The sequence below is a fragment of the Bidens hawaiensis genome, unplaced genomic scaffold (assembly GCF_021521415.1).
Source record: "Bidens hawaiensis isolate Kalapana, Puna unplaced genomic scaffold, B.hawaiensis_p1.1 tig00032373_1, whole genome shotgun sequence".
In the NCBI taxonomy this organism is placed as follows: domain Eukaryota; kingdom Viridiplantae; phylum Streptophyta; class Magnoliopsida; order Asterales; family Asteraceae; genus Bidens; species Bidens hawaiensis.
This window is the reverse complement of record NW_027495503.1, coordinates 145,295-168,557: the sequence shown is the minus strand read 5'-3', so window position 1 is coordinate 168,557 and position 23,263 is coordinate 145,295. Positions and strand designations below refer to the sequence as shown.

Genomic DNA, 23,263 nt, shown 5'->3' with positions numbered 1-23,263 from the left:
TAGGTATGGCAATTGAAATCCCCATAAATCGTACTCTCCGTAGAAGTAGCATTTTTTCTTGCTTCTATAAGAAAAGTAAAAAAATTAATGAAATCCTTCATTATAATAGTCACTAAAGGTGAAAAAAAAACCAGCTAAGCCCACCAACCCGGTATATAACCGGACCCACGTCACCAAAAAACCAGTTTGGCCCTGACCCAACCTGCCTGTTCGTGGTCTTATTCTGTACAACCCGCTTTTGGACCCGACTAGATTTCTAAAATTGCCAACAAACCGTTTTTTGTCCCAAACTGGTTATATAAACCCTATCCAAACTAATTCGGATACGGCTTAACATTCCCCCTCCAAATATGGTTCGGACCAAACTTTGACCAACCCTGATCGGTTTGACGGTTTGGATTTATAAACCGATCTGTACATACTAAAAATTAGAGGTGCATAAACTAGTTTCAAACCCTAAACCGGTTCGAGTTGAAAGCATTTTGGTTTGATCAACATAAGTCAAGGCCGTTTTTTGACCAGTTCAGGTTGAAACCAGCTTTTTGAGTAATTTACGATCGGTTAGTTAACGGGTTTTTCCCCACCTCTACTAAAATATTAAAAAAGAAAAAGAGAAGTTACAGGCCCAATGCATACGGACTTGAGAGCCCAGTGAAATATGGGAAAACCAACGTCATAATATCATATTATTATTATTATTATATCGTATAATTTGCCATTTAACAGCAGAATAATCAATCAATCAATCGAGCCCTAGGGTTTATATAACTTGAAATCGAAACACCATCGTTTTGGCTGATGGGAAACCGTAAGGAGCGTAGACGATCTGCGAAGGCTGCTGGTGCCAATCGAAGAGTCAAACTCGATCTTCTACCGGAACCCTCTGGTATACTCTTTCTGCCTCTTCGTTTACTGTTTTTGTCGATAATTGATCGTGATCGTAGCTAGTAATTGCAGACTGTAACCTACCTATATGATAATTGATTTATAAAACTAGGTCACTGTTTATTCAATAATAAGAAAACTTTAGTTGCAGCAGGTGGATGAAGGATTCGCATCGGATCCGAACCACGTAAAATTCTCGTGTTTTGTTTAATGCTTGCTTTTGTTTGTGCGTGTTATGCAGTCAATATCGGTGCTATAGCGGTCATCTGACCTCTAGCATAATATCGGCCAAAATATTGCTACTGATAATATCAGCTTCCAATATCAGTTTTTTTAAGTTTTAATTGACAATTTTTAGTGCTTTATGTCTTAAAACAATTCCTACTTGCTACAATTGTTAGTGTTTTGTAAGTTGCAAAAGGTTCATTTGTTAATGCCTTAATGGTAGGAGACTATACTGAATTGCTAGTATTAAATTGCTATATATGTATAAATTCTGCATGAAATTAAAATATCGATATCCCACTGCGAAAACCGATATCTCAAATACCGATATCTGATATTTTTCCACATTATCTGCATAGTCTTCGTCTGTGTGTTTGTGTTTTCGCAGGACCGATGTAGCGTTGTATGTTAAAATTGTGATTATGTTGCTTCTTTTAACTTTCAGCTTGCCTTTTAATATGACCTATGAATAAAGTTCATCATGATCTTTTTGTACTTAGAAAGAAGTAAATAGAAATGATCGGAGCCCTAATTACCTAATTAATCGAATCTATTTCATTGAAAAGTTGTCAAATTTAAAACTTGGGTTATCGGATTTTAATAATCTCATCTTTCACCTATTGGCCAGGATTCATCCCATTTCTGGATAAGTTGACAGGCAGTCTCAACTTTAATACTAACTGAAAAGTAACCTCGCTAGCTTTTTGATGACGTTGAAAATATGTATGGGATTGTCGGAGGAAAATACATTCAAAGTTGGGACTGGCTGTAAGCATTTTCTGAGTTGGGATTAATTCCAGTCAATAGATGAAAGTTGGGAGTATTAAAATCCAATAACCCTTAAAGATTTTCTCAAGCCAATTCTTAGGGTTGGTGAATTAGGGCTTCCATTTATTTCTCAAAATTAAATCAATGGCCATATGGTGAATTTAATACAGAATTCAGTTGTCTCATTCATTGATATCACGCAAGCAAACGTCGTTTCTTATTTTATATTATCGCCTATCATGTTCAAAGTATTGTAGTTATTTTTGGTATTTAGTAACTTGCATGCTATTTATTATGTCTGCAAGTTATTTTTGGGAATTAAAATCTTTTCAGTGGTGTTGGAAGCTGAGTGATTTTATGTGACATGTTGGATTTTAAAGGGAAATGATCGGGAACTCCATTTTATAAAAAAAATGTTATATATATATTTTTTTCAATCTATTCGTTAGGCTGATTCCTAGGTTGGTGAATTAGGGCTTCCAGTTATTTCTCAAAATTAAATCAATGGCCTTATGATGATTTTAATATAGAATTAGTTCTCACATTCATTTATATCACCCAAGCAAACATCATTTTATATTTTGACCCATCATGTACACCTGAATACTTTTGTTATTTGTTGGCTTCATGCTATTTACTATATTTGTGACTTACCTTTTGGAATTAAAATATTTTTTGTGTTACTAGAATCCAAGTTATTTTATAGTGCATGCTATTGATGATCTGATTTGTTATCGTTACTGAAACATTTATAGGAGATTTTGGTGATCCGTCTAACCAAGAAGAAGTTGGAGTTGGAGGCAATGGGAAAAATCAAGCTGGGTCACCCTGTTCACCATCATCTTCAGGTGGGTTCCGTCAAATTTCTACATGGACTGATCTTTGTAGAGTCGACATCATTGTATTGGTTGACCTTTACTTTATACATCATGTTTTCTCTTCCACAATAATCCTTTCAGACTGTTACGTGGCTGTGGTATTGGGAACTCAGTTGGTCTTTTCTGCCACATTGTTTCTTTGATTGAAATTCCTGACATGTTATGTTCTACGCAGAGTTTCAACATTTCAACAAGATTATTGGTTCGTATGTCTCTGCCCTTTTGCTATATTCTAAGTTACTAATTTATTTCCAATGTTGCAGGTGACCGTGACATGATATGCAAAGTCCCTCATCATGATTTATCTAACTTTTTTCACAATTCTTTATTATTAGTTTAGGTCAATTACTCATATGAGAAAAGTTTATGTTAGTTGCAACCAGGGTTATGCTTGTTCTATATTATGACGATTAACATGTTTATATCTTGTTTTCAGATCAAAGGCCAGAAAATCCTCTGTTGTTGCTTGGACAATATAGTGATGAAGAAGTGGAGGAAGAATTGAGTAAAGAAGTAAACCATGAAGTTAGAGAAAGCACTCCAAATGTGCTGGATGAGCAGGTATGCTAGATTACAAGATCTTGAATAATTTAATGTTACAAAAGGTGTATCAATAATGTTTTTTGCTGGCAGGTAAAGTCAAATATTCATGATAAAACAGAAGCAGATATAGATGAAAACCATTTTGCTGAGAAAGTTGATCAAGAGAACAAGGAACTCGAGCCAAAGTTGGAGAAAATTAGTGTTATAGAAGATGTTAAACCCGAACCACTACACAATGATGTAGATACACTGGATTGGGCCTCTGTTTTATCGACATCCGATATGCAGGCAACAGGGGATGTGGATTCGGGCTGGAAAATGGTGTTGCATGAGGAAAGTAATTCATATTATTATTGGAACATTGTGACTGGTGAAACTTCTTGGGAAACTCCAGTTGCTTTGACCCAGGGAAATGAGTCAGCATATGATCCTAAATCTGTGACAGAAATTGAAGAAACACATGCAGCTTCTGTTGATACGCAAGCTAATAATGAATCTACAAATGGTGTGGTTATTGAGGCCAAAGTGCATAATGAAAACTACACTAATATCATGGTAAATTGTAAAGATGAGGGCCTTGTGACACAATCTTGTGTTGCTTTGAGTAATGCTGAAGCCCATAATAATGATTCTGTATTTCAAGATATCGGTGGTCATGGTGACGTATCTTCTGATTCTTTTCGTCTTCTGCAACTTTGTGAAAGTCTATCAGAAAGATTAAAATTTTTGGAAGGGTATAAACTTATTCTTTGTTACTGTTGCACACTTCTCTTGCCTTTTTTGCTTATTATTGCAACATAACATGTGCATACTATTGATATTATTTTGTATATCTTTAATGATATAATTTTAGGTCTGAAGGGTTCAGTGACAAGATACAAAAGCTGATGTTTGAACTTGACATAAGGCTTACAGACATTAAGTCACTAGTACCATATGGATCATCATTGCTTCCTTTTTGGTTGCATTCTGAAAATCAGCTGAAGATTCTGGAATCCTCTGTCAACAATGAAGTTCTAAAATATTCACAACTCACAAATACTGGTGAAATTAACGAAACTAAAGACAGATTTCAAGAAAACAGTGGTGAACATGAAAATGCAATTCCGACAGATATTAACCCGAATGTGGCCCACTCGGTGCAAGATGATGACATGGATGTCGAGATGGAAGTTGAAGATACCGCTACTACAAGTCATTCTAAAGATGAAGTGGGCGGCATGAACATGCCCCATCTTGATTCTCGGGAACCTGAGCAAGAGTCTGGCGTTCCACCTCCTCCAAATGATGACTGGATTCCGCCGCCACCACCACCGGATGAAGAACCGCTACCGCCTCCACCGCCAGACGAGCTGCCTGAAATTCCGTTTCCACCACAACCTTCAGATATACAGACAACGCAACCTTACTCTTATGGAGAACAATATAGTTATACATACCCGGGGTCTGGCTATGATTACTATGGACAAACAAACACTGAAATCCCAAGTAACGGTTATTATGTAGACGCTAATGGGTCTCATATAGCCGCTCCCCTCCCAACCGTTTATTATGCACCAGTAGTAAACCCAGAGCCCGTGACATATTACACTTTACCAGATGGGGCCATACCAACTGCACCAGTCATTAGTTCAGGTTTGCAGAATTCGGTTTATGAAAATCTCGTCTCTGATCAAACCAAATCGTCTACAGTGGTTCCTTCTGTTTCAGCTTCTTCTCCTTTACCCGAAAGTTCTAGTGTAAAACATGATGTTTCTGTTTTGTTGGCTCCGTCTGTTGCTTCAACAGAAACGGCTACTAAGGCTCAACCGAAAGGTATAATCTGGAACATTATCATTTATTTTAATATTTATGTTTTACGGTATCCAAATAATAATTTTCCTTTGTTGTTTTAGTTACGCGTATAAAAAAAAGAACTGTTGCAACGGTTCCAACTTTGAGGGCGAATAAGAAAGTTTCTGGCCTGGTGGATAAGGTAAAGTTTCACATTGTTAAGCATTTCAAATTTAATAATTAACATTCTAAGATGTATCATATTAGATATTGATGGTTGTACTTTCAGTGGATGGCTGTTAAAGAGGAATTGCATGAAGATGAAGAAGATGAACCTGAAAACGCATTAGAGGTTTTAGAAAAGAAACGACAACGAGAAATTGAGGTTTGATATTCAATTTTTTTTTTGTTTTTTTTTATGAAAAATTGGATGGCTGCTTATGGCGGACCCCAATTTTTATGATGCAGCTATGGCATGCTCAGCAGATTGCATCAGGAGAAGCCAAAGACAATGCCAACTTTCAGCCACTTGGTGGTGATTGGTAAGATGTTTGAATCATCATTTTAGTTGTGTTTTATATATTTTTTTTATAACTTTCATAGTTTCATGTTTTGTTTTTTTTTACAAAGGCGGGAGAGAGTTAGGCGAAAGAGAGCTAAAAAATCAACACAAGCTGAAGAAAATATAGCAAATGCCAGTGACGAATCAAAACAACAGCCGGATCTTGCTGAACTTTCCAAACAACTCCCAACAGGATGGCAGGTAGTTTTTTTTAATCATTCTATATTGTAATGGTTTAACATTAATGTCTCGATTTGGTTTCTCCTAACAAGCTGTTATGAACTTACTTTATGCAGGCATATTGGGATGAATCATCAAAGCAGGTTTATTATGGTAACCCGAAGACATCAGAGACAACATGGACTAAACCGACCAAGTAAAGAATGTCAAACAGCACTTTGACAGCTAACACTAGCACTTGTTTGCGTCGATATGTCAAACAGCATCTTCTCGATTTGGATACTGTTGAGTGTTGATGAAGCTAAATGCAAGAGTGGGACTGAGTCGGTTTGTTTTTAGTCTAAAGACAAATGAATGTTTCTCGAGTTTATGTACACTGTTTGGACAAGATGGTCAGTTTAAAAGGCTGTTACAAATATTTTTTATAGTATTCGATTAATATCAGTTTAAGCTGCTCATTTTTGAGGTTTGAAGTCACCTTCACTAGCGCGCTTTCTGTTAAAAATGTATCTAAATCAATTAATCAAAGAAAATGTATATAAATAAAATGTTTTTATATTTAAAATGGTTAATTACACGAATTTGGTTCTTAACTTTTATTTCACTTTGCAATCTTATCTGAATCATTAAGAGACAACCTGGGCATTAAGAGGTAGTTTTCTAATAAAATCATTAAGAGACTAACAAACGACCCTTAGAATCATTAAGAGACTAACAACCAACCCTTAGTCTTAACGATTTAAATGTAATGGTTCCTGATGTATATGTTTCATGTTTGCCAAGTTTTTCTCTTAGACGTAATGATAAAAATTAAAAATCAAAATTGAAAAATAGAACATATAACAAAGATTGTATACAAAGGAAAATGCTCTTTTAATACTAAAAGCTAAAATATAGTAAATACGGTTTTCCTTCACCGCTCCTCACGAAGTTTCTAGTCATCTTCAACAAACAACTTTCGGCCACTTTTTTTTTCAATAGAGTATACCATTTTGAGCGTGGGATTGAGTTTGAAAAATTCTTATTTGCTTATTGGTGTTTTTAAAAAGCCAATAAATTAAAATGTGTTTGACAATCACAAAAACCTTTCTTATTTTAGATTTTTGAAATGGTTGAAAAGCAGTTTTTTAAAAGCACCAAATCCTGACTTTTCAAAATGGCTTTTTGAAAAAGCAAATAAACCAATAAGCATTTTTCAAACTCAATGCCAAACATGCTCTTAATTTCGACTTACCTCTATATTAATTCTGACACTTATTCTGATGAAATATAGACACCGACTGAATTACTATTCTATGGTGCTCTCATCTTATAAATATAAACTTTTTATAAAGAATAAATTGCAAATTTTGTTCTTTATATTCGTACTAAATTTTAATGTATGTCATTTACCTTTAAAATTGACGAGATTTGTACTTAATTATTTTAATATTACACAGTTTGACTTTTGGCTCTAATCCAGTTAGTTTTTCTTATTAAATTTGGTAATGTACAACGCACATAAGGATAGATCAGTATTTTTTCTACCAGCTTCATCCTCCCCAACGCAACCCTAGATATGAAAACCTTCACACCGCTACTCGGCGACCACCGCTAATTAACAAATGTAAAATAGTTCATTTGAATAATTCATGTCTAAGCTAAACAAGTAAGCCTATTTAACTATTAACATTAAGCCTAATAATGTAATCCAATTAACGACATTTGGAAACAACTCAGACATTAGCCGACATCTTAACAGTCACCCAACCGCGCGTCATTCTGTAATCCAATTTTCATTCTTCAAAATCCTTAATTATGCCATCCTGTACTTTTAAAACTTTTTTGTTTTCTAAATTCAACTTATTAGTTGATTAATTGGTAAATTAAGTATCAGATTGTTATTAGTGGATTGGGTTGTTTGATTTATCGGTTAATTATTTGCTAGAATGCTTGATTATTGAATCGTTACTAAATGTTAGCATTAGCTTGAATATTGAAACTTGTTACTAGATGCTTAGATTATTAAAATTTAATTTGGTTGTCTTTCTATTATATGATTTGACCGGCGCGACCCAACATGAACCGAATTTTTTATTTTTTTTCTTTGTGATAGGCAACCTACTCCTGAAGTTTCTGACATTCGTGAAAAAAATTGGTCTATCACTGTTAGCCTATATTTTTTACTAGGTTAGGTACACATGTCTTATATGGGTTTACCAACTTAAATTCTTTAAGTGATCACTTTTGATAAATAAAGTTGAGTAATACATTAAATAAGTATATATGAAGTTAAATTACAACTAATATTCACAATCTTAAAAATAAATCATAAATCGCCAAAATATTTATTTCAATACATAGACGATACACTAAAACTATGATAAAACTAAAATAAAATAGAATTATGAGAGCATAAACCGTACAATCGGAACAACACGAACCAGTCATCAATAGAAGAAAGCTTTCGATCAGTCGAATAATGTGTAGTAAAAGAGAATCAATAAGGTTTTGATCGGCAATATATGGATAGAAAGAAAGAGATTAAGGTTACAGGGGAAAGAATGAGGGTTGAGCTCAGTTAAATATCCACGTATTTTTAACAATGAACCCGCTAAGTTTTAGGAGCTAAAATGTTTCATATATATGTATATGTTTTCTTATATATATATATATATATATATATATATATATATATAAATAATATAATTTATATTATACAAGTTAAATAATGAAAATGTTCAGTTTATAAAAATGCTTTATAAACAACCCTAATGTTTATAAAAAAGAAAATACGTTTTGTAAAAGCAATTAGAGAAATCATTAAACAAAAAATATATAAAAAGAACTTTAAAATATGTATAATTAATAGGAAAGAGAGACGGGAAAAAAGGTAAAAAAAATGCATAAGAGAATGACATATGACAATAGGTTACTTTTATTTATTATATAGTATAGTTGTAAGCCTCCATCTCTAAGTTTTAAGATTTCTCCTATTTTTCTTTTCTATATGAATTTCCATCTTTAAATATAAAGATTTTGTTTATTGTCAATCCCTATTCACCTCTCTAAAATTTAAAGATCATACCTCAGAGCATTCTCATTCTATTCTCTACAATTTTGTGAGGTAAGTTTATAAATTATAGGATTGAGTTGTGAGTGTAAATTATAGGGTGGAGAGAGAAAGGTAATGATTTTTTATAAATTTGAGAAAACTTTATTTGCCCTTATTTATTTTTTAGTAGTTGTTGAATTGGTTGTGAGTAGATGAGAGAGAAAACTGTAATGATAAAAGTATAAAAAATATTATTTAATTAAACAGAAGAAAGAAATGTATTGTTTTTTATCGTAATTATAGAAATAAAGATGAGAGATAAGTTGAGAATGCTCTTAGGCATAGAATAGAATAAAAGAAAGAGAAAGAAATTATTAAAAAAATATATAAAGATAAATATGGAAAATGAGTTTTGGAAGATCGAACAAAATTTAACGAAATATGAGTCTAAAGTAGGGTACAAGGGAACCTTATCGAGCTCATTTATTAATCGAGTATGAGCTCGAGCATTGTATGCAAATATCGTTTAGGCCCTCGATTTTAGTTTATTTTTAAGTTATAACTATTTGGGACTTATATGTATTAATTTCACATTGCACAAACGCGCTCGAACCAAGCTTAGGCCTATTTTAGGGTTTTGTTTTTTCAAAATATAAAAATAGTATTAATAAATAATAAATGAACCCAGCTGAGCCAAACTCGAAACTTGAAAAAACGACCAACGAACTCAAGAAGTTTTAACAAAAAAGTTCGAAATAAGCCAAGCTCGAGCTCTAATAATAATAAGTCAAAACAAGCCGAGCTCGAGCTGGTGTGTCTTTTTTGCACCCATACTCTTAGTTAGGTGCTCCATTTTCTTTCCCCCATTGAGGCATTAAAAACATAAATCCAGTAGTCCAAACAAGATTTCCAAATAAAAACATCCATGCCCATACTGATAAACTATTCATTACAAAAGGAATATATCAATTAATAAATTTTTTAGTTTGTATTTTTCTAGTAAAAATAAAAAAGGTACAACGAACTAGAACGCCCTTGTTGACAATCCTTTACTGTGCTATGATGTATGGGTGAAATATCATGTGTTAAATGAGTCATGGCATGTGTTTTGTGTGTTTATATGCCGGAAACACGATTACTTTGAGTAGTTTCATGATTACAGTTGAGCGGAGCTTAAAGGAGCTAAATTGGAACATATGAGATGGATGGAAATAAATATTTTATTGCATGGAATGATAGAGAATTTGAAGACGAAGATGTTGTGACACCCTGCTGTTTTAAGCCTAATCCGTTACTAATATAATCAGAGGTTATGAATAATAAAATATTATGTTTACTAAAACAATGTTATGCTAGTCCAAAAACATGTGAGTTATATTTTATTACATTTAACTTTGCCTCTTAGTAGACATCGCGCGAAACGAACGCTGGCGACGAGTCGAATAAAAATTAAAAGTCCAAACTAAATCAGTAGGAATGACCCAAAATAATACATTATTAATAAAAATATTAATAATAGGTCATAACTTATTATTATTATTATTATTATTATTATTATTATTATTATTATTATTATTATTATTATTATTATTATTATTTTGTTAAAGGCTTCGATTCACGAAACTTAGAAACTAAGCGCATAGGAGCCGGTATAGTACACCATAAGAGCACCAGATCTGGCCTTCACTAAAACTTGATATCTTTAGCTAGTATTGTAGGGAATTTAATATCGGATTCAACCAGTAAGCTATTAGAATTCATGAACACCATTTTCTTAGTTAAAATTTATAATATGTAGAATATGCAGCGCCAAGTGTCGGTAGATGTGGTGAGTCACTGAGCCGTGTGTCAGCACCTGAACCTACCACCCTTGCATGCATGACACCTTATTATACACGTGTCATGTGTATGTAATATGTGTTGCCATGTGTCGCAACAAGAATGACAAGTGTCATGTTGGTTGCCAAGTGTTGACGTGTGTGCATGCCTCCCTTCTACATGCGACAAGTGTTGTGATGACTCGTCACTTGATTTACATGTGACAAGTGTTGTATAGAAGGTTCGGATGGTATTTTTGACATACCGAGAAACCCGACCAGTCAAGACATGCAGACATGTCAAACACTTACTCACATACTGAGCCACCTCAAACTTCATCGCAGGCCACCAATAATTCTTCTTCAGGTCTTGGTACATCTTGGTCGCGCCCGAGTGAATGGAATAGCGCGACTTGTGTGCCTCATCCAAAATTTTACCTCTGAATCCCCCATACCTCGGTACCCATAAACGCCCATCCATCCTTATACTTCACCCCATCACCGACATCTTCCAACAATTTTTCTTGACCCCAAATACGCTCTGACATAATCCATTCCACCTGCAAAGCTTCGTTCTGAACGTTGGCTATCTGTTTCAAAATATCGGGTTTAAGAATAAGCTGATAAGATTTTACACGAGTGGGTTTCGGTCTCTCCTTTCGGCTCAACGCGTCGGCTACCACGTTAGCCTTACCGGGATGGTACATAATCTCCAGATCATAATCCTTAATCAACACCATACATCGACGCTGTCGCATATTCAGTTCCTTTTGTTTGAAGAAATACTTTAAGCTCTTATGATCGGTATAGATAACGCAAGGAACACCGTACAAATAATGCCTCTACAACTTAAGCGCAAACACAACCGCCGCAAGCTCCAAATCGTGAGTAGGATAATTCGCCTCATGAGGCTTCAACTACTGTGAGGCATAAGCGATGACTCGACCTCGCTGCATCAGAACACACCCAAGCCCCTGGTAAGAGGCATCAGAATAAACCACTAAATCATCGGTGCCATCAGGTAAAGCTAGAATCGGGGCATGCGTCAACCTGTTCTTCAACTCGAGGAAAGCCTCCTCCTGCTCAGAACCCCAAACAAACTTAACACCCTTCTTGGTCAACCTGGTTAATGACGAAGAGATTTTCAAAAAATCGGGAATGAAGCGGCGATAATACCCCGCTAAGCCCAGAAAACTACGAATTTCGAACGGGGACTGAGGAGATTCCCATTCATTTACGGCTTCCACCTTGCAGGGTCAATCAAAATACCACTCGGGTTAATAACATGACCCAAGAACTGAACCTCGCGTAACCAAAAGGAACACTTAGAAAATTTCGCATACAACTTGTTCTTTCGCAGAGCTTCCAAAACTTCCGAGAGATGACCGGCGTGATCGGATTCGCTTTTGGAATATACAAGAATGTCGTCGAGGAACACAATAACCGAAAGATCGAGCATCGGTCTACACACCCGGTTCATAAGATCCATGAACGCTGCCGGTGCGTTGGTCAAACCGAAAGACATCACGAGGAATTCATAATGCCCATAACGAGTGCGGAAGGCAGTCTTAGGAATATCTTCCTCCCGAATCTTCAACCGATGATACCCGGACCTAAGGTCGATCTTCGAGAACCAACTAGCTCTATGGAGCTGATCAAATAAGTCGTCGATCCTTGGGAGAGGGTACCGATTTTTAACAGTGAGTTTATTCAATTCACGATAGTCAATGCACATCCGCATGCTACCGTCCTTCTTAACGAACAGGACTAGGACACCCCAAGGTGAGATGCTCGGTCGAATGAAGCCCTTGTCGAGCAAGTCTTCCAACTGAGCCATAAGTTCTTTCATTTCATTCGGTGCTAGACGGTAAGGGGCTCGAGCAACGGGTTTTGCGCCTGGCACAAGGTCTATCTGGAACTCGACCTTGCGGTCCGACGGCACATCTGACAAATCATCTGGAAATACATCCGGGAAATCCCGAACAATAAGAACATCACGACGGTAGCCACCTCGGTTTTCATATTTATAACATACGCCAGATACGCCCCGCAATCCCGCTGCATCAACCTTCCCGCCTTAAGTATAGATATGATATGTGGCGTCGCACCATTCCGGTCACCGAAGACCGATATGAAACGGATTTTCCTACGGCGACTTCAACCTTAAACACATCGACTACACGCTCGGATGATTTATTCAATGAAGAACAGAAAGCGGTAAACACAAAACTCCTACTGGCACCCAAATTGAATAAGACCGACGCCTATAATTCATCAAGTATAAAGGTACCTGGGATAATATTATACTACTGCTTAGCTACAAGATCATCACATACGATTCCAAAGGAATGAGAAATTATAACGGTGGAATAAAAGATAAATAAGGAAAAATTACCTGAAACAACATCCGCGTCATCCTTCGCCTCTCTCTTGGAGATGTTGAAGGCCCTCGCCCTGGCCTTCGGTTTCTCTTCCACCTTCCCCCTTGAGGAACTCCCCTGACCGGACCCCCTGCCTTACTGGTAGGACAGTTTGATGCCAAGTGACCGGCACCCTTATAGCGGAAACAAGTTAACGTCGGACATTCAAAATGGGGGTGTCCAACCTTATCATAACGAAAACAGGAGTCGGACCCACTCTTACATTTCCCCTTGTGTGGTTTCCCGCAATTCTTGCAATTACCCAACGCCGCATTCCTTTTAAAATCCGAATTCTCAGTCTTTACCCTCTTCTCAGCCGAATTAAAGTTGTTTCCCCCTAGTCATTTACCATACGAATTTGAGTTCCAAGTCTTTCTAGTCTCGGTCGGCGGAAACTTCTCCCTCTGATCATATAATGTACCTGCCAGGGTAACCACATAGTGAAAAGAGTTCATGTTGGTGGTCACCACACCCCTACGAATATCCACCAGAAGGCCCTTCACATACTTCTTAATCCTCCTTACCTCAGGAGTAACCAGATCGGGACATAAGCGAGCCATCTTATTAAACTTTGTGGTATATTCCTGATGCGTCATACTGCCCGCCTCCAAGGTCAAGAATTCCTGTTCAATCTTATCCAGTTCATGCGGAGGACAAACCTGATCATGAACCAACTTCTTCAACTCATCCCACGCCATCCTCCTAATCGAACGATCACCCATAGCCTGCGCCAGATTATCCCACCAACACAATGCCTCGGAATGAAACGAGGTAGTAGCATAAGTCACCATGTCCTCCCCCTTGCACTTACTAACTCTCAGAACGGCCTCCAACTCCCTCACCCACTGATGTGCTGCCAACGCATCTTTAGTACCATCGAAAGAATGAGGATCACATTTCTTAAAGTCACCGTACGAACAACCCCGGGTAGACACACTAATAGCATGAACCTCCTCTTCATCCTCACTCGGTACATAAACCTCTTCCTCCTCGACCTGCGTCTCCTTTCCCTTCTTTTCCTTATCTGAGCCCTTTCCAACCAAAGACTCCTCCATGGCCCTAACGGCCTCAGCAATGATCTCGGGAATAGCGTTATGGAGCACTTGGTAAACCTCGTCAGCGATTGCCACGCGCATAGCAGGATCTAAGGCGGGGTTATCCCCCTCCTCATGAATCGGGTTTTCTTCCTGATGGGAATTAGGGATTTCACTCTTGGCTATGGCACGTGGCTTACGACCATGACCACAAAAACTAGGACGGCCTCTCTTAGCTGCACGAGTATTAACCATGACTTATCCCTACAAAGACAGAATTTAACACGGTCAAGTACAAGTGGCATTTAGAACATGTAAGGTAAGGGTAAATTGCTAATAACGTTGATCAAGTGTAATTAGTTGTTTACTTTACCCGCCCGTCCTAATCACCCCCTGCCCCTAACCACATTAGCCTTCTATCTAACACTAAACAGTTAATCACATACTGGAAACTTTTAAATTCAAAGGAATGACTAAATAATTTAAAGTTACCTCTTGGCGTGCAGCTACTCGCGATGGGCATACTAGTCTCTTTTCTTACAGTTCGAGTCCAAGCATTCGGGGATGCTCGGATCTCTCGAACCATGGCTCTGATACCAACTTGTAAGGCCCCGAACCCCGGGAAACTTACAGTTGGTATTCATACATAATACTTGTAAAAATACTTAAACATAAAAACAGTTCATTTCATTAAACAACCAATTCAGAGTATAATTCAGCGGAAAACCATAATTAATAAAATAAGTTCCCAAAACCCGGGAATAATGCCCAAAAACCAATTTAAATATATTTGATAAAACTTTTAAAAAGAAATGTTTAATATTTAAATCTTCCATCCAAGTATGCCCTTCACCGTCCAAGTAACTTCATGCACGTCCAAGCGGTAAGGCATCCTTCTCCTAACCTGAAAACTCACACTAACATGCACACAAAGTCCGCTTGAGCTGAGTGAGTTCAAGTTTTAATAAATAACATCAATGATTAATAATCATAATAGTCATTCCAAGAGTTTAAAAGTAAAAGGGATTCATCACTTAAGCCATCATCATCGATATATATATATATATATATATATATATATATATATATATATATATATATTTATATATTACCGTTGCTATCTTACCACTTTCTGGTGTTTTTCTTTCAATTCTTCTGTTTATTTATTTATTATATATATATATATTTATTTATTTATTTATTTATTTTATTTTCATCCCTCATTCCCACACTTGAGATACATTGTCCTCAATGTAGGGTCTTTAGGATACAAAAACACCACCATGAACACGACCCTTAAAATCCAACTTGTCATTACTCCACCCAACCTCCCAAGACCAAAACATAAACATAAAAATAAGATACAAAAATGTACAAGGGAACACCTGATTCGCTGCCAACGCAGCTCAATAAAAATAAGATACAAAAATGTACAAGGGACGTCATCACGTCCGTGAATTCTCCAAAACCAAACGCTCCTTGATCCTCACCACTAGCTTGACCTTCTCCTTGAGCTTGACCTGAACCTTGAGTTTGTAGTGGATCCAACCATTCTGAATCATGCAATGGTGGCATTCGATAATTCACCGTACTATCGTATGGTGGCAACGTGGTGTAATCAGCGATCGGTGGGTCAGCCACCACCGGTTGCCCCGAATGCCATGCTTCATGCATTCTCCTTTGACGATCATCCTCATACCTATGGTTGACTTCGCGTTGTTCAGCATAACCGTGGGTCCGATTCCACACTTCTTGGCGATCATACATTTGCTTTTGAGCGTGTTCCATGCTTGCGCCCATGAATGTTTGATGATCAAATGACACTTGGGCTGTCTCGGGCCAATGATAGAATTGTGTTGGCCTAGTGTTGATTATTACATCCCGCGTGCTACCATGGTGAGCCCAATTTGGGTCAAATGTTTGCCTCGAATAGTCAAATGTTAGGGAACCTCCCCGTCCTTGCGCCCTCGAACTACCACCTGCCCTTTCACTTTCCATTGCAACCCATTCGCCCTGTTCGTCATCATAATCATCTTCTCCACTTTCTCCCTCTTCATCATCACTTTCTTCCTCATCCTCTTCTCCCCGTTCCAAGGGTCTAGCATCAACTTTCAACGCCCTCCATCTCTGTCCCTCACATTTCAACATATGATACCTGTCGCTTGCTCGGTATTCCCTACCAACTCCTAGCTTTGTCACATCAAACGGCCTGTGTTTCTTTCCAAACCCAACGTCATTATCCCCAATAACACCAAACCGCATCAACAATGCGGTAATCAACCGACAATGTGGGATAATTTTTCTGCTCACATTATTCCAACATATCCAAATATTGTTGAGTACCAGATATTGGAATGACACAAGTGGTCCTCCAAGCATCAAAGAGTATAGGATTGGGGCCTCGGGATATCTAACCTCTGTCATATCTCCTCTTCTTGGCATGACATTGTGCAAACAAATGATGAGCAACATTTTTGGCTCAATCTTCAAATTCTTCCTCAACAACTTCCCACCATACTTACCGGATAAAAACAATGCTTCCAACATAGTGCCCCAAGTTGGATGCCTGTCTGGCTGATAATACATGTCACTCAGAGCTAGATATACATAATTGTGTTGAGGCTTACTATCGAATCTTGCAATATGCCTCAATGTTTCAAATGACATGGTTACTTCAATGTTGTTGATAGTTCTAATAAGCTTCATCGCCGAAGAATTATTAAATGATGGACATCTTAAGGTTGCCACCCATTCTTCAATTTCATCGGTAAAAATATAATTCTCATTATAATCGTAACACTTGAGAGCTGCTTCCCAACCCAATGTCTTAAATCATTCAAAAACATCAAACGGCCCAAATTCCCATTCCAGGACCACTTTCTCACATATAAATGCATCGGACTTCTTTGTCAATTTTTATTCATTTTCTCATGAAACAAATCTGGTTGCCACCTCAAATCGTGATCTGTTAGTGGCCCATGAGTCCAGTCCGGTTTAACATAGTGCACCTCTTCTTTCCGTTCTTCTAACCTCCACCTTTTTGCTTGTTCGGCTGCGGTGTTGCTAGACGAACCCGCAATCCCTTTTCCTTTATCCTTACCAGAACGTCCCATCTAAACACAATGACAACCACTAACCAAGTTAGTATTCATCTCCATATACATTCCCATGCTTGCTTGTTTCTATGGTTGTGAATACATGAAAGTCATAAACCATTAATCTTTCAAAAAAAAAAATTTTTACAGCATTTTGTTTAAACATATAACATATTCCATTTTCAAACTTTTGTCAAACTATATTTTTCCATACCATATTCACAACCATAACACGATTTCAAACTAACATCAAACTTTCTCACATTCAACAAGTAAGTGTAAGCAATGTACAAACATGTAACCTTACCCATGAATTTTGTAGCAATCGAGTGAAGAGAAACATACCTTTAAGCCGAATTAAACTCTCTAATCACTAGTCCCTTGCAAAACACACTTGTTGTTCAAAATTTTCTGACCAAAAAATTCCAAAATCGAACCCCAAAAGGTTAAGATTGATGAAAACCAAACAAAGATTGTGATTCCTTGCGAAATTCTAGTCAAGTTAGACCCGAAAATCGTTGATTTTGGTTAAGATTTGAAGAAATTATGAATTTGGGGATTAGGGTTTGTAGAGAAGAATGGTAGGATGATGATTGAATGGAAAGAAGAAAAGATAAGTTTTATGTGGATGGCAATTTTTGGATTTTGTGAATTTTTTTTTTTATATATACATACACTTCTGCACGTCAACTTTACCAGGTGTACCGTAGGCTACGGTACCTACCGTAGCTTACGGTAGACTCCTGGCGTAACTTCCCCACCGTAAACAGAAGATGGCCAGCATAAGAATTATAAGTCCACCGTAGCTTACGGTGGACACCGTAGGCTACGGTGGCACCTGATGGGAAACATTTTTTTTTTAAACAAAATTATTTACAAAACAAAAACTAAAAATTACCCTACCCTCCATGAAAAAACCCAAGTTGTCCTCAACATGGTGAAAAGATTCCTAAGAATTCCCTACACTTGAGTTGGAGGCACTCTTAAACGAGCAAGGTAATTTTTAAAACCAAACAGAACAAAAACTAAACTACGCTATACAACAAACCTGTACCGCTTAATTGGTTGTTTATTCAGGCGACCACAACAGGTAGCCCACCTTGTCCACTTCACACATGTTAATATCCTTGCCCTCCAAGTATGGTTTAAGTCAGTGTCCGTTCACAGTTTGCCTTGCTTAATTTTGCAAGTCTTCAATTTCCACATCACCAAACTTACCCACTCTTTTTATCACGTACGGGCCCATCCATTTGCTTTTCAATTTTCCGGGAAAAAGTTTAAGCCGTGAATTATATAACCAAACCTTTTGCCCTTCTTCAAAAACCCGCTTTCTCGACTTGGTATCAAGAACCTTTTTCAACTTATCTTTGTATGCCGATGCACACTCATAAGCTTCATCCCTTATCTCTTCCAATTCCGCCAACTTCAACTTCCTCAACCCACCGGCTTCATTGTAATCCATGTTCACACTCTTAATAGCCCATAACGCCCAATGAGCCAACTCCATAGGCAAATGACATCCTTTCCCATAAACCAATCGATAAGGAGTCGTTCCTATGGGCGTTTTATAAGCGGTTCGATACACCCATAGTGCATCATCCAACTTCACCGACCAATCCTTCCTATCAACCCGCACCATTTTCATCAATATTTCTTTAATTTTTTGTTGGACACTTCAACTTGTCCACTTGTTTGCGGGTGATACGGAGTAGCAATTCGATGATTCACATTATACCGCTTCAACAATTTCCCGAAATTGAAGTTCTTGAAGTGCGTTCCACCATCGCTTATAATCACTCTCTGGATTCCAAATCTTGCAAAGATATGGGATTGCACAAACTTACATACCATAGTGTGATCATTGGTCCTTGTTTCTATGGCTTCAACCCATTTTGAAACACAATCCACCGCCACCAAAATATATAAGTACCCACGAGAATTTGAAAACGGGCCCATAAAGTCAATACCCCATACATAAAAAATGTCAACCACCAATATAGGTTGCAAAGGCATTTCATCACGTTCGGAAATATCCACCCATCTTTTGACAATTAACACAATTGCGGGCATATTCACTTGCATCTTTAAAGATTGTGGGCTAATAAAACCCACATGTAAGAACTTGGTAACCCGTCTTTTGCCCACTAAAATGACCACCACATGCTGATGAATGAGCATGTGCCAAAATTTCTTCAACTTCTGACTCGGGAATGCAACGCCTAATGATTTGATCGGCACCAATTTTAAACAATCGGGCTCATCCCAAATATATTGCTTGATGTTTCCTCCTTTTCTTGATCCAATGTTTTGGCATCTCACCCATGGCCCGATAATTGACAAAATGAGCATACCACGGTGTAGTAGAAACAACTAACAATTGTTCATCCGGAAATCTCTCATTGATTTCATGTGAATCATCCACACCCTCCAAGGGAATCCTCGATAAGTGGTACGCCACCACATTTTCACACCCCATCTTATCTCGGATCTTCAAATCGAACTCTTGTAACAATAAGACCCAACGAATCAAACGGGGTTTTGCGTCTTTCTTCTCCATGAGGTAACGAACTGCACTATGATCCGAATAAACCACCACCTTACTTCCCCATATGTATGACCGAAACTTATCCAAAGGCATACCCCACTGCAAGTAACTCTTTTTCGGTAGTGGTGTAGTTCAATTGTGCCTCAGATAACGTTTTGCTTGCATAGTAAATCACCACTGGCTTCTTATCAATTCTTTGACCCAAAACTGCTCCAATCGTGGTGTCACTTGCATCACACATAATCTCAAACGGCTTCGTTCAATCCGGCGGTTGCAAAATCGGTGCTTGCACTAGCTTTTCCTTCAAAACATCAAATGCTTGCAAACAATCATTAGTAAAATCAAATGCAACACCTTTTAGCAACAAATTGCATAAAGGCTTAGTAATCACACTAAAACCTTTGATAAACCGCCGGTAAAACCAGCATGCCCCCAAAACGACCTTACCTTTTTTACATTTTTACCTTTTTTACATTTTTCGATGGTGGTAATGAGGAAATAACCTTAATTTTCGCTTTATCCGCCTCCATTCCCCGACTTGAAGCTACATGACCCAACACTATACCCTCTTGTACCATGAAATGACTTTTCTCCCAACTTAAAACCAAATTAGTCTCGACAAAATGTTTTAAAACTTTTTCCAATTCATCAAGACATCTTTCAAAAAGTTGACCCAAAAATAGAAAAGTCATCCATAAATACCTCAAGTGAATCCCCAACCATGTCCAAAAAAATACTCATCATACATCGTTGAAATGTGGCTGGGGCATTAAACAATCCAAATGGACATGTAAACGTGGTTTTGTGTTGGTCATCTGGGTGAATAGCAATTTGTTTATATCCCGAGTACCCATCCAAAAAACAATAATATTTTTGACCCGACAATTTTTCAATAATTTGGTCAACAAAAGGTAATGGAAAGTGGTCTTTTGATGTAGCTGCATTTAACTTCTTATAATCAATGCACACTCGCCACCCGGTGACCGGTCGGGTGGCGATTTGTTCACCACTTTCATCTTTAATTACCTGGATGCCGGTTTTCTTTGGAACTACCTATGTTGGACTTGCCCATTCACTGTCTGAAATGGGATAGATAATTCCTGCATCCAACCATTTGATGACTTCCTTTTTCACCACCTCCCGCAAGTTAGGATTCAATCTTCTTTGAGTTTCCAGAGTAGGCTTTGCCTCATCCGTGGTGATGATTTTGTGCATGACTATAGATGGACTAATACCCTTCAAATCGGCTATAGTCCACCCAATCGCTGCCTTGTGAGCTTTCAACACTTCCAACAACCCTTCTTCTTAAGCCTCATTCAAATTAGAGGCAATGATAACCGGCAACGTATCACCTTCTCCCAAAAATGCATACTTGAGATGACTTCGCAATTCTTTCAATTCCACATTGGGAGGACAAATCAATGACGGTTTAGTATCCGAATTGATTTCTGTTGGTAGACTTTCAACGAAAGTCCATAGTGGTCTTCCTTCTTGTAATGCCAATACCTTTTGTTTCCTTTCCTCCAACTCCAATGCACAAATGTGAACCAGTTCAGAATCATCACAAACACAAACATCCAACATAACTTCTTCATACTCGTGTGGTACACATCCATCTATAATATCTACCATAAAACATTCTTCACTAGCCAATGAACTGTACCAAACCGGCAATCAATAATAGCATGAGCAGTATTTAAAAATGGCCGACCCAATATAACGTTTTGTTGTTGTGTTGGGTCAACCGACGAGTAATCCAAAACCAAAAAGTCAACAGGGTAATAAAATTCCTATATTTTACAATGACATCCTGCACAATCCCCCGAGGAAGTTTATGAGACAAATCAGCCAATACAACTGTGGTCTCAACTCGTTTAAGTGGACCAAAATCGTATTGGTCATACAAACCCCCCGGTAAAATACTCACACCCGCTCCAAGATCCAATAACGCCCGTGACATTTGAAATTCACCTACTTGAATGTTCATCAAGGGTGCTCCCGGGTCTTGAAGCTTAGGTGGGAGGTTACCCTTAAGAATTGCACTCACTCGTTCAGTTAAATCAACTCATTTAGGAACTTTTTGTTGTCTTTTTTGACTATACAATTCTTTTAAAAATTTTGCATATACGGGTACTTGTTTTATTGCCTCGGGTAAAGGAAGATTGACCTTAACCTGTTTGAATACCTCCCGCATCTCCTCCTTTTGAGGACCCCATTTTAAAATCACGTTTCTTACCCGGATCGATCAAAGCCGAAGGAAATAGAATTGGAACCTCTCCCACTTCCTTGTTTTTATCATTTAAAAATTCATTTTGACCCGAATCTTTGTTTGAGAACGTGGATGGTTTAGGGGGTTGAATGGGTGAAGATTGTTTATCTTCACTTTCTACCCCCGTCACATCCTCTACCACACCTTCAACTAATTCTGGTGTGGTAGTGATTTTAAACTCCTTACCACTTCTTCAAACACTTACCTGATTAATCGGCACATTCCGAGAAGTAATATGAGTTGGTTTCACCTTGGTGTCACTCGAGAGTTGACCTTTGTTCTTCTTCAAGTTGGATACCTCGGTTGCAAGTTGGCCCATTTGAGTTGTTAATGATTGGATGGCCTTGTCACGAATTTCATCCTTTTGAACACGAGCTTCATCCAATCGATTCCTTTTCAGCATCTCTTGCTGCATCATCTTTAGCATGTCCATCACTTCATTCCCACTTGATGAACTTTGACCCGAAGACCCACCTTGATTACCACCCGGTTGCTGAAGTTGACCTTGACTTCCTTGATTGAAGTATTGTTGGTGAGGAATAAAGTGGGTTTGAGAAGTCCCTTGGAAATTAGGATTAAGTTAAGTTGATTGATTTCCATATCAAAATTTGGATGATTTCTCAACCCGGGGTGGTAAGTCTTTGAGTTCATGTTATAATTCCGATTACCACCTCCTTAACCTTGAATGGCATTTACCTCTTCAACTTGCCCTTCCACACCGGGACACGTATCACTAGCATGTCTCAACCTGTTACAACTTGTGCACACATCATACACTTGATTAGAACTTTGAGGTGCTTCACTGTTAACCGCATGCACTTGTGGTCTTGTGATAGCCGGCCTTGCTCTTCTTGCGGTCTGAGCCTTTCTCTTTGATATGACCGACATATGCTCCAAGAATGCCCAATCATCTTGTTCATAATTGGTACCGAATGTACCATTTGTGATTGACATCAAGTCCCGCTCATATTCAGAATTCAACCCCTTATGAAAAGCATTTAGCAACTCCCACAAGGCAATACCATGATGAGGGCAATTCTTGATCATCATGTTGAACCTCTCGAATGCTTCATGAAACATTTCCCTCCATTGTCGTTGGACAGATCTCAAACTTCGTCTCGCATCATTAGTCTTTTAGGCCATATAAAACTCTTCCAAAAATCTTTGTTGCATCTCGGCCCAAGTGTAAATTGATGCGGATAGCAATGTGTAGAACCATCTCTTCGCCTTATCCT

At 37.8% G+C, this 23,263-nt stretch overlaps 2 protein-coding genes across 2 annotated transcripts; both read left to right on the top strand.

Moving 5' to 3' along the window:
- Window positions 1-798: 798 nt before the first annotated feature.
- LOC143583375 (uncharacterized) lies at window positions 799-4,523 on the top strand. The gene is made up of 6 exons (XM_077065692.1): window positions 799-886; window positions 2,634-2,726; window positions 3,193-3,317; window positions 3,390-4,033; window positions 4,153-4,312; window positions 4,413-4,523. The coding sequence occupies exons 1-6, from the start codon at window positions 799-801 to the stop codon at window positions 4,521-4,523; spliced, it is 1,221 nt and encodes a 406-aa protein (XP_076921807.1).
- LOC143583377 (uncharacterized) lies at window positions 4,523-6,065 on the top strand. Its single transcript, XM_077065693.1, has 6 exons — window positions 4,523-5,114; window positions 5,195-5,274; window positions 5,362-5,457; window positions 5,541-5,614; window positions 5,703-5,835; window positions 5,931-6,065. Exons 1-6 carry the CDS (start codon window positions 4,526-4,528, stop codon window positions 6,012-6,014), a joined length of 1,056 nt encoding a protein of 351 aa, XP_076921808.1. The 5' UTR covers window positions 4,523-4,525; the 3' UTR covers window positions 6,015-6,065.
- Window positions 6,066-23,263: the final 17,198 nt, after the last annotated feature.

Excerpts from the sequence above, each read along its gene's own strand:
- LOC143583375 (XM_077065692.1), top strand. The coding sequence starts at position 799 with ATGGGAAACCGTAAGGAGCGTAGACGATCTGCGAAGGCTGCTGGTGCC. Across the intron at positions 887-2,633 it reads TCTTCTACCGGAACCCTCTG|GAGATTTTGGTGATCCGTCT; the intron begins GTATACTCTTTC and ends AAACATTTATAG. Across the intron at positions 4,034-4,152 it reads AGATTAAAATTTTTGGAAGG|GTCTGAAGGGTTCAGTGACA; the intron begins GTATAAACTTAT and ends ATATAATTTTAG.
- LOC143583377 (XM_077065693.1), top strand. The coding sequence starts at position 4,526 with ATGCCCCATCTTGATTCTCGGGAACCTGAGCAAGAGTCTGGCGTTCCA. Across the intron at positions 5,115-5,194 it reads TACTAAGGCTCAACCGAAAG|TTACGCGTATAAAAAAAAGA; the intron begins GTATAATCTGGA and ends TTGTTGTTTTAG. Across the intron at positions 5,458-5,540 it reads AACGACAACGAGAAATTGAG|CTATGGCATGCTCAGCAGAT; the intron begins GTTTGATATTCA and ends TTTATGATGCAG.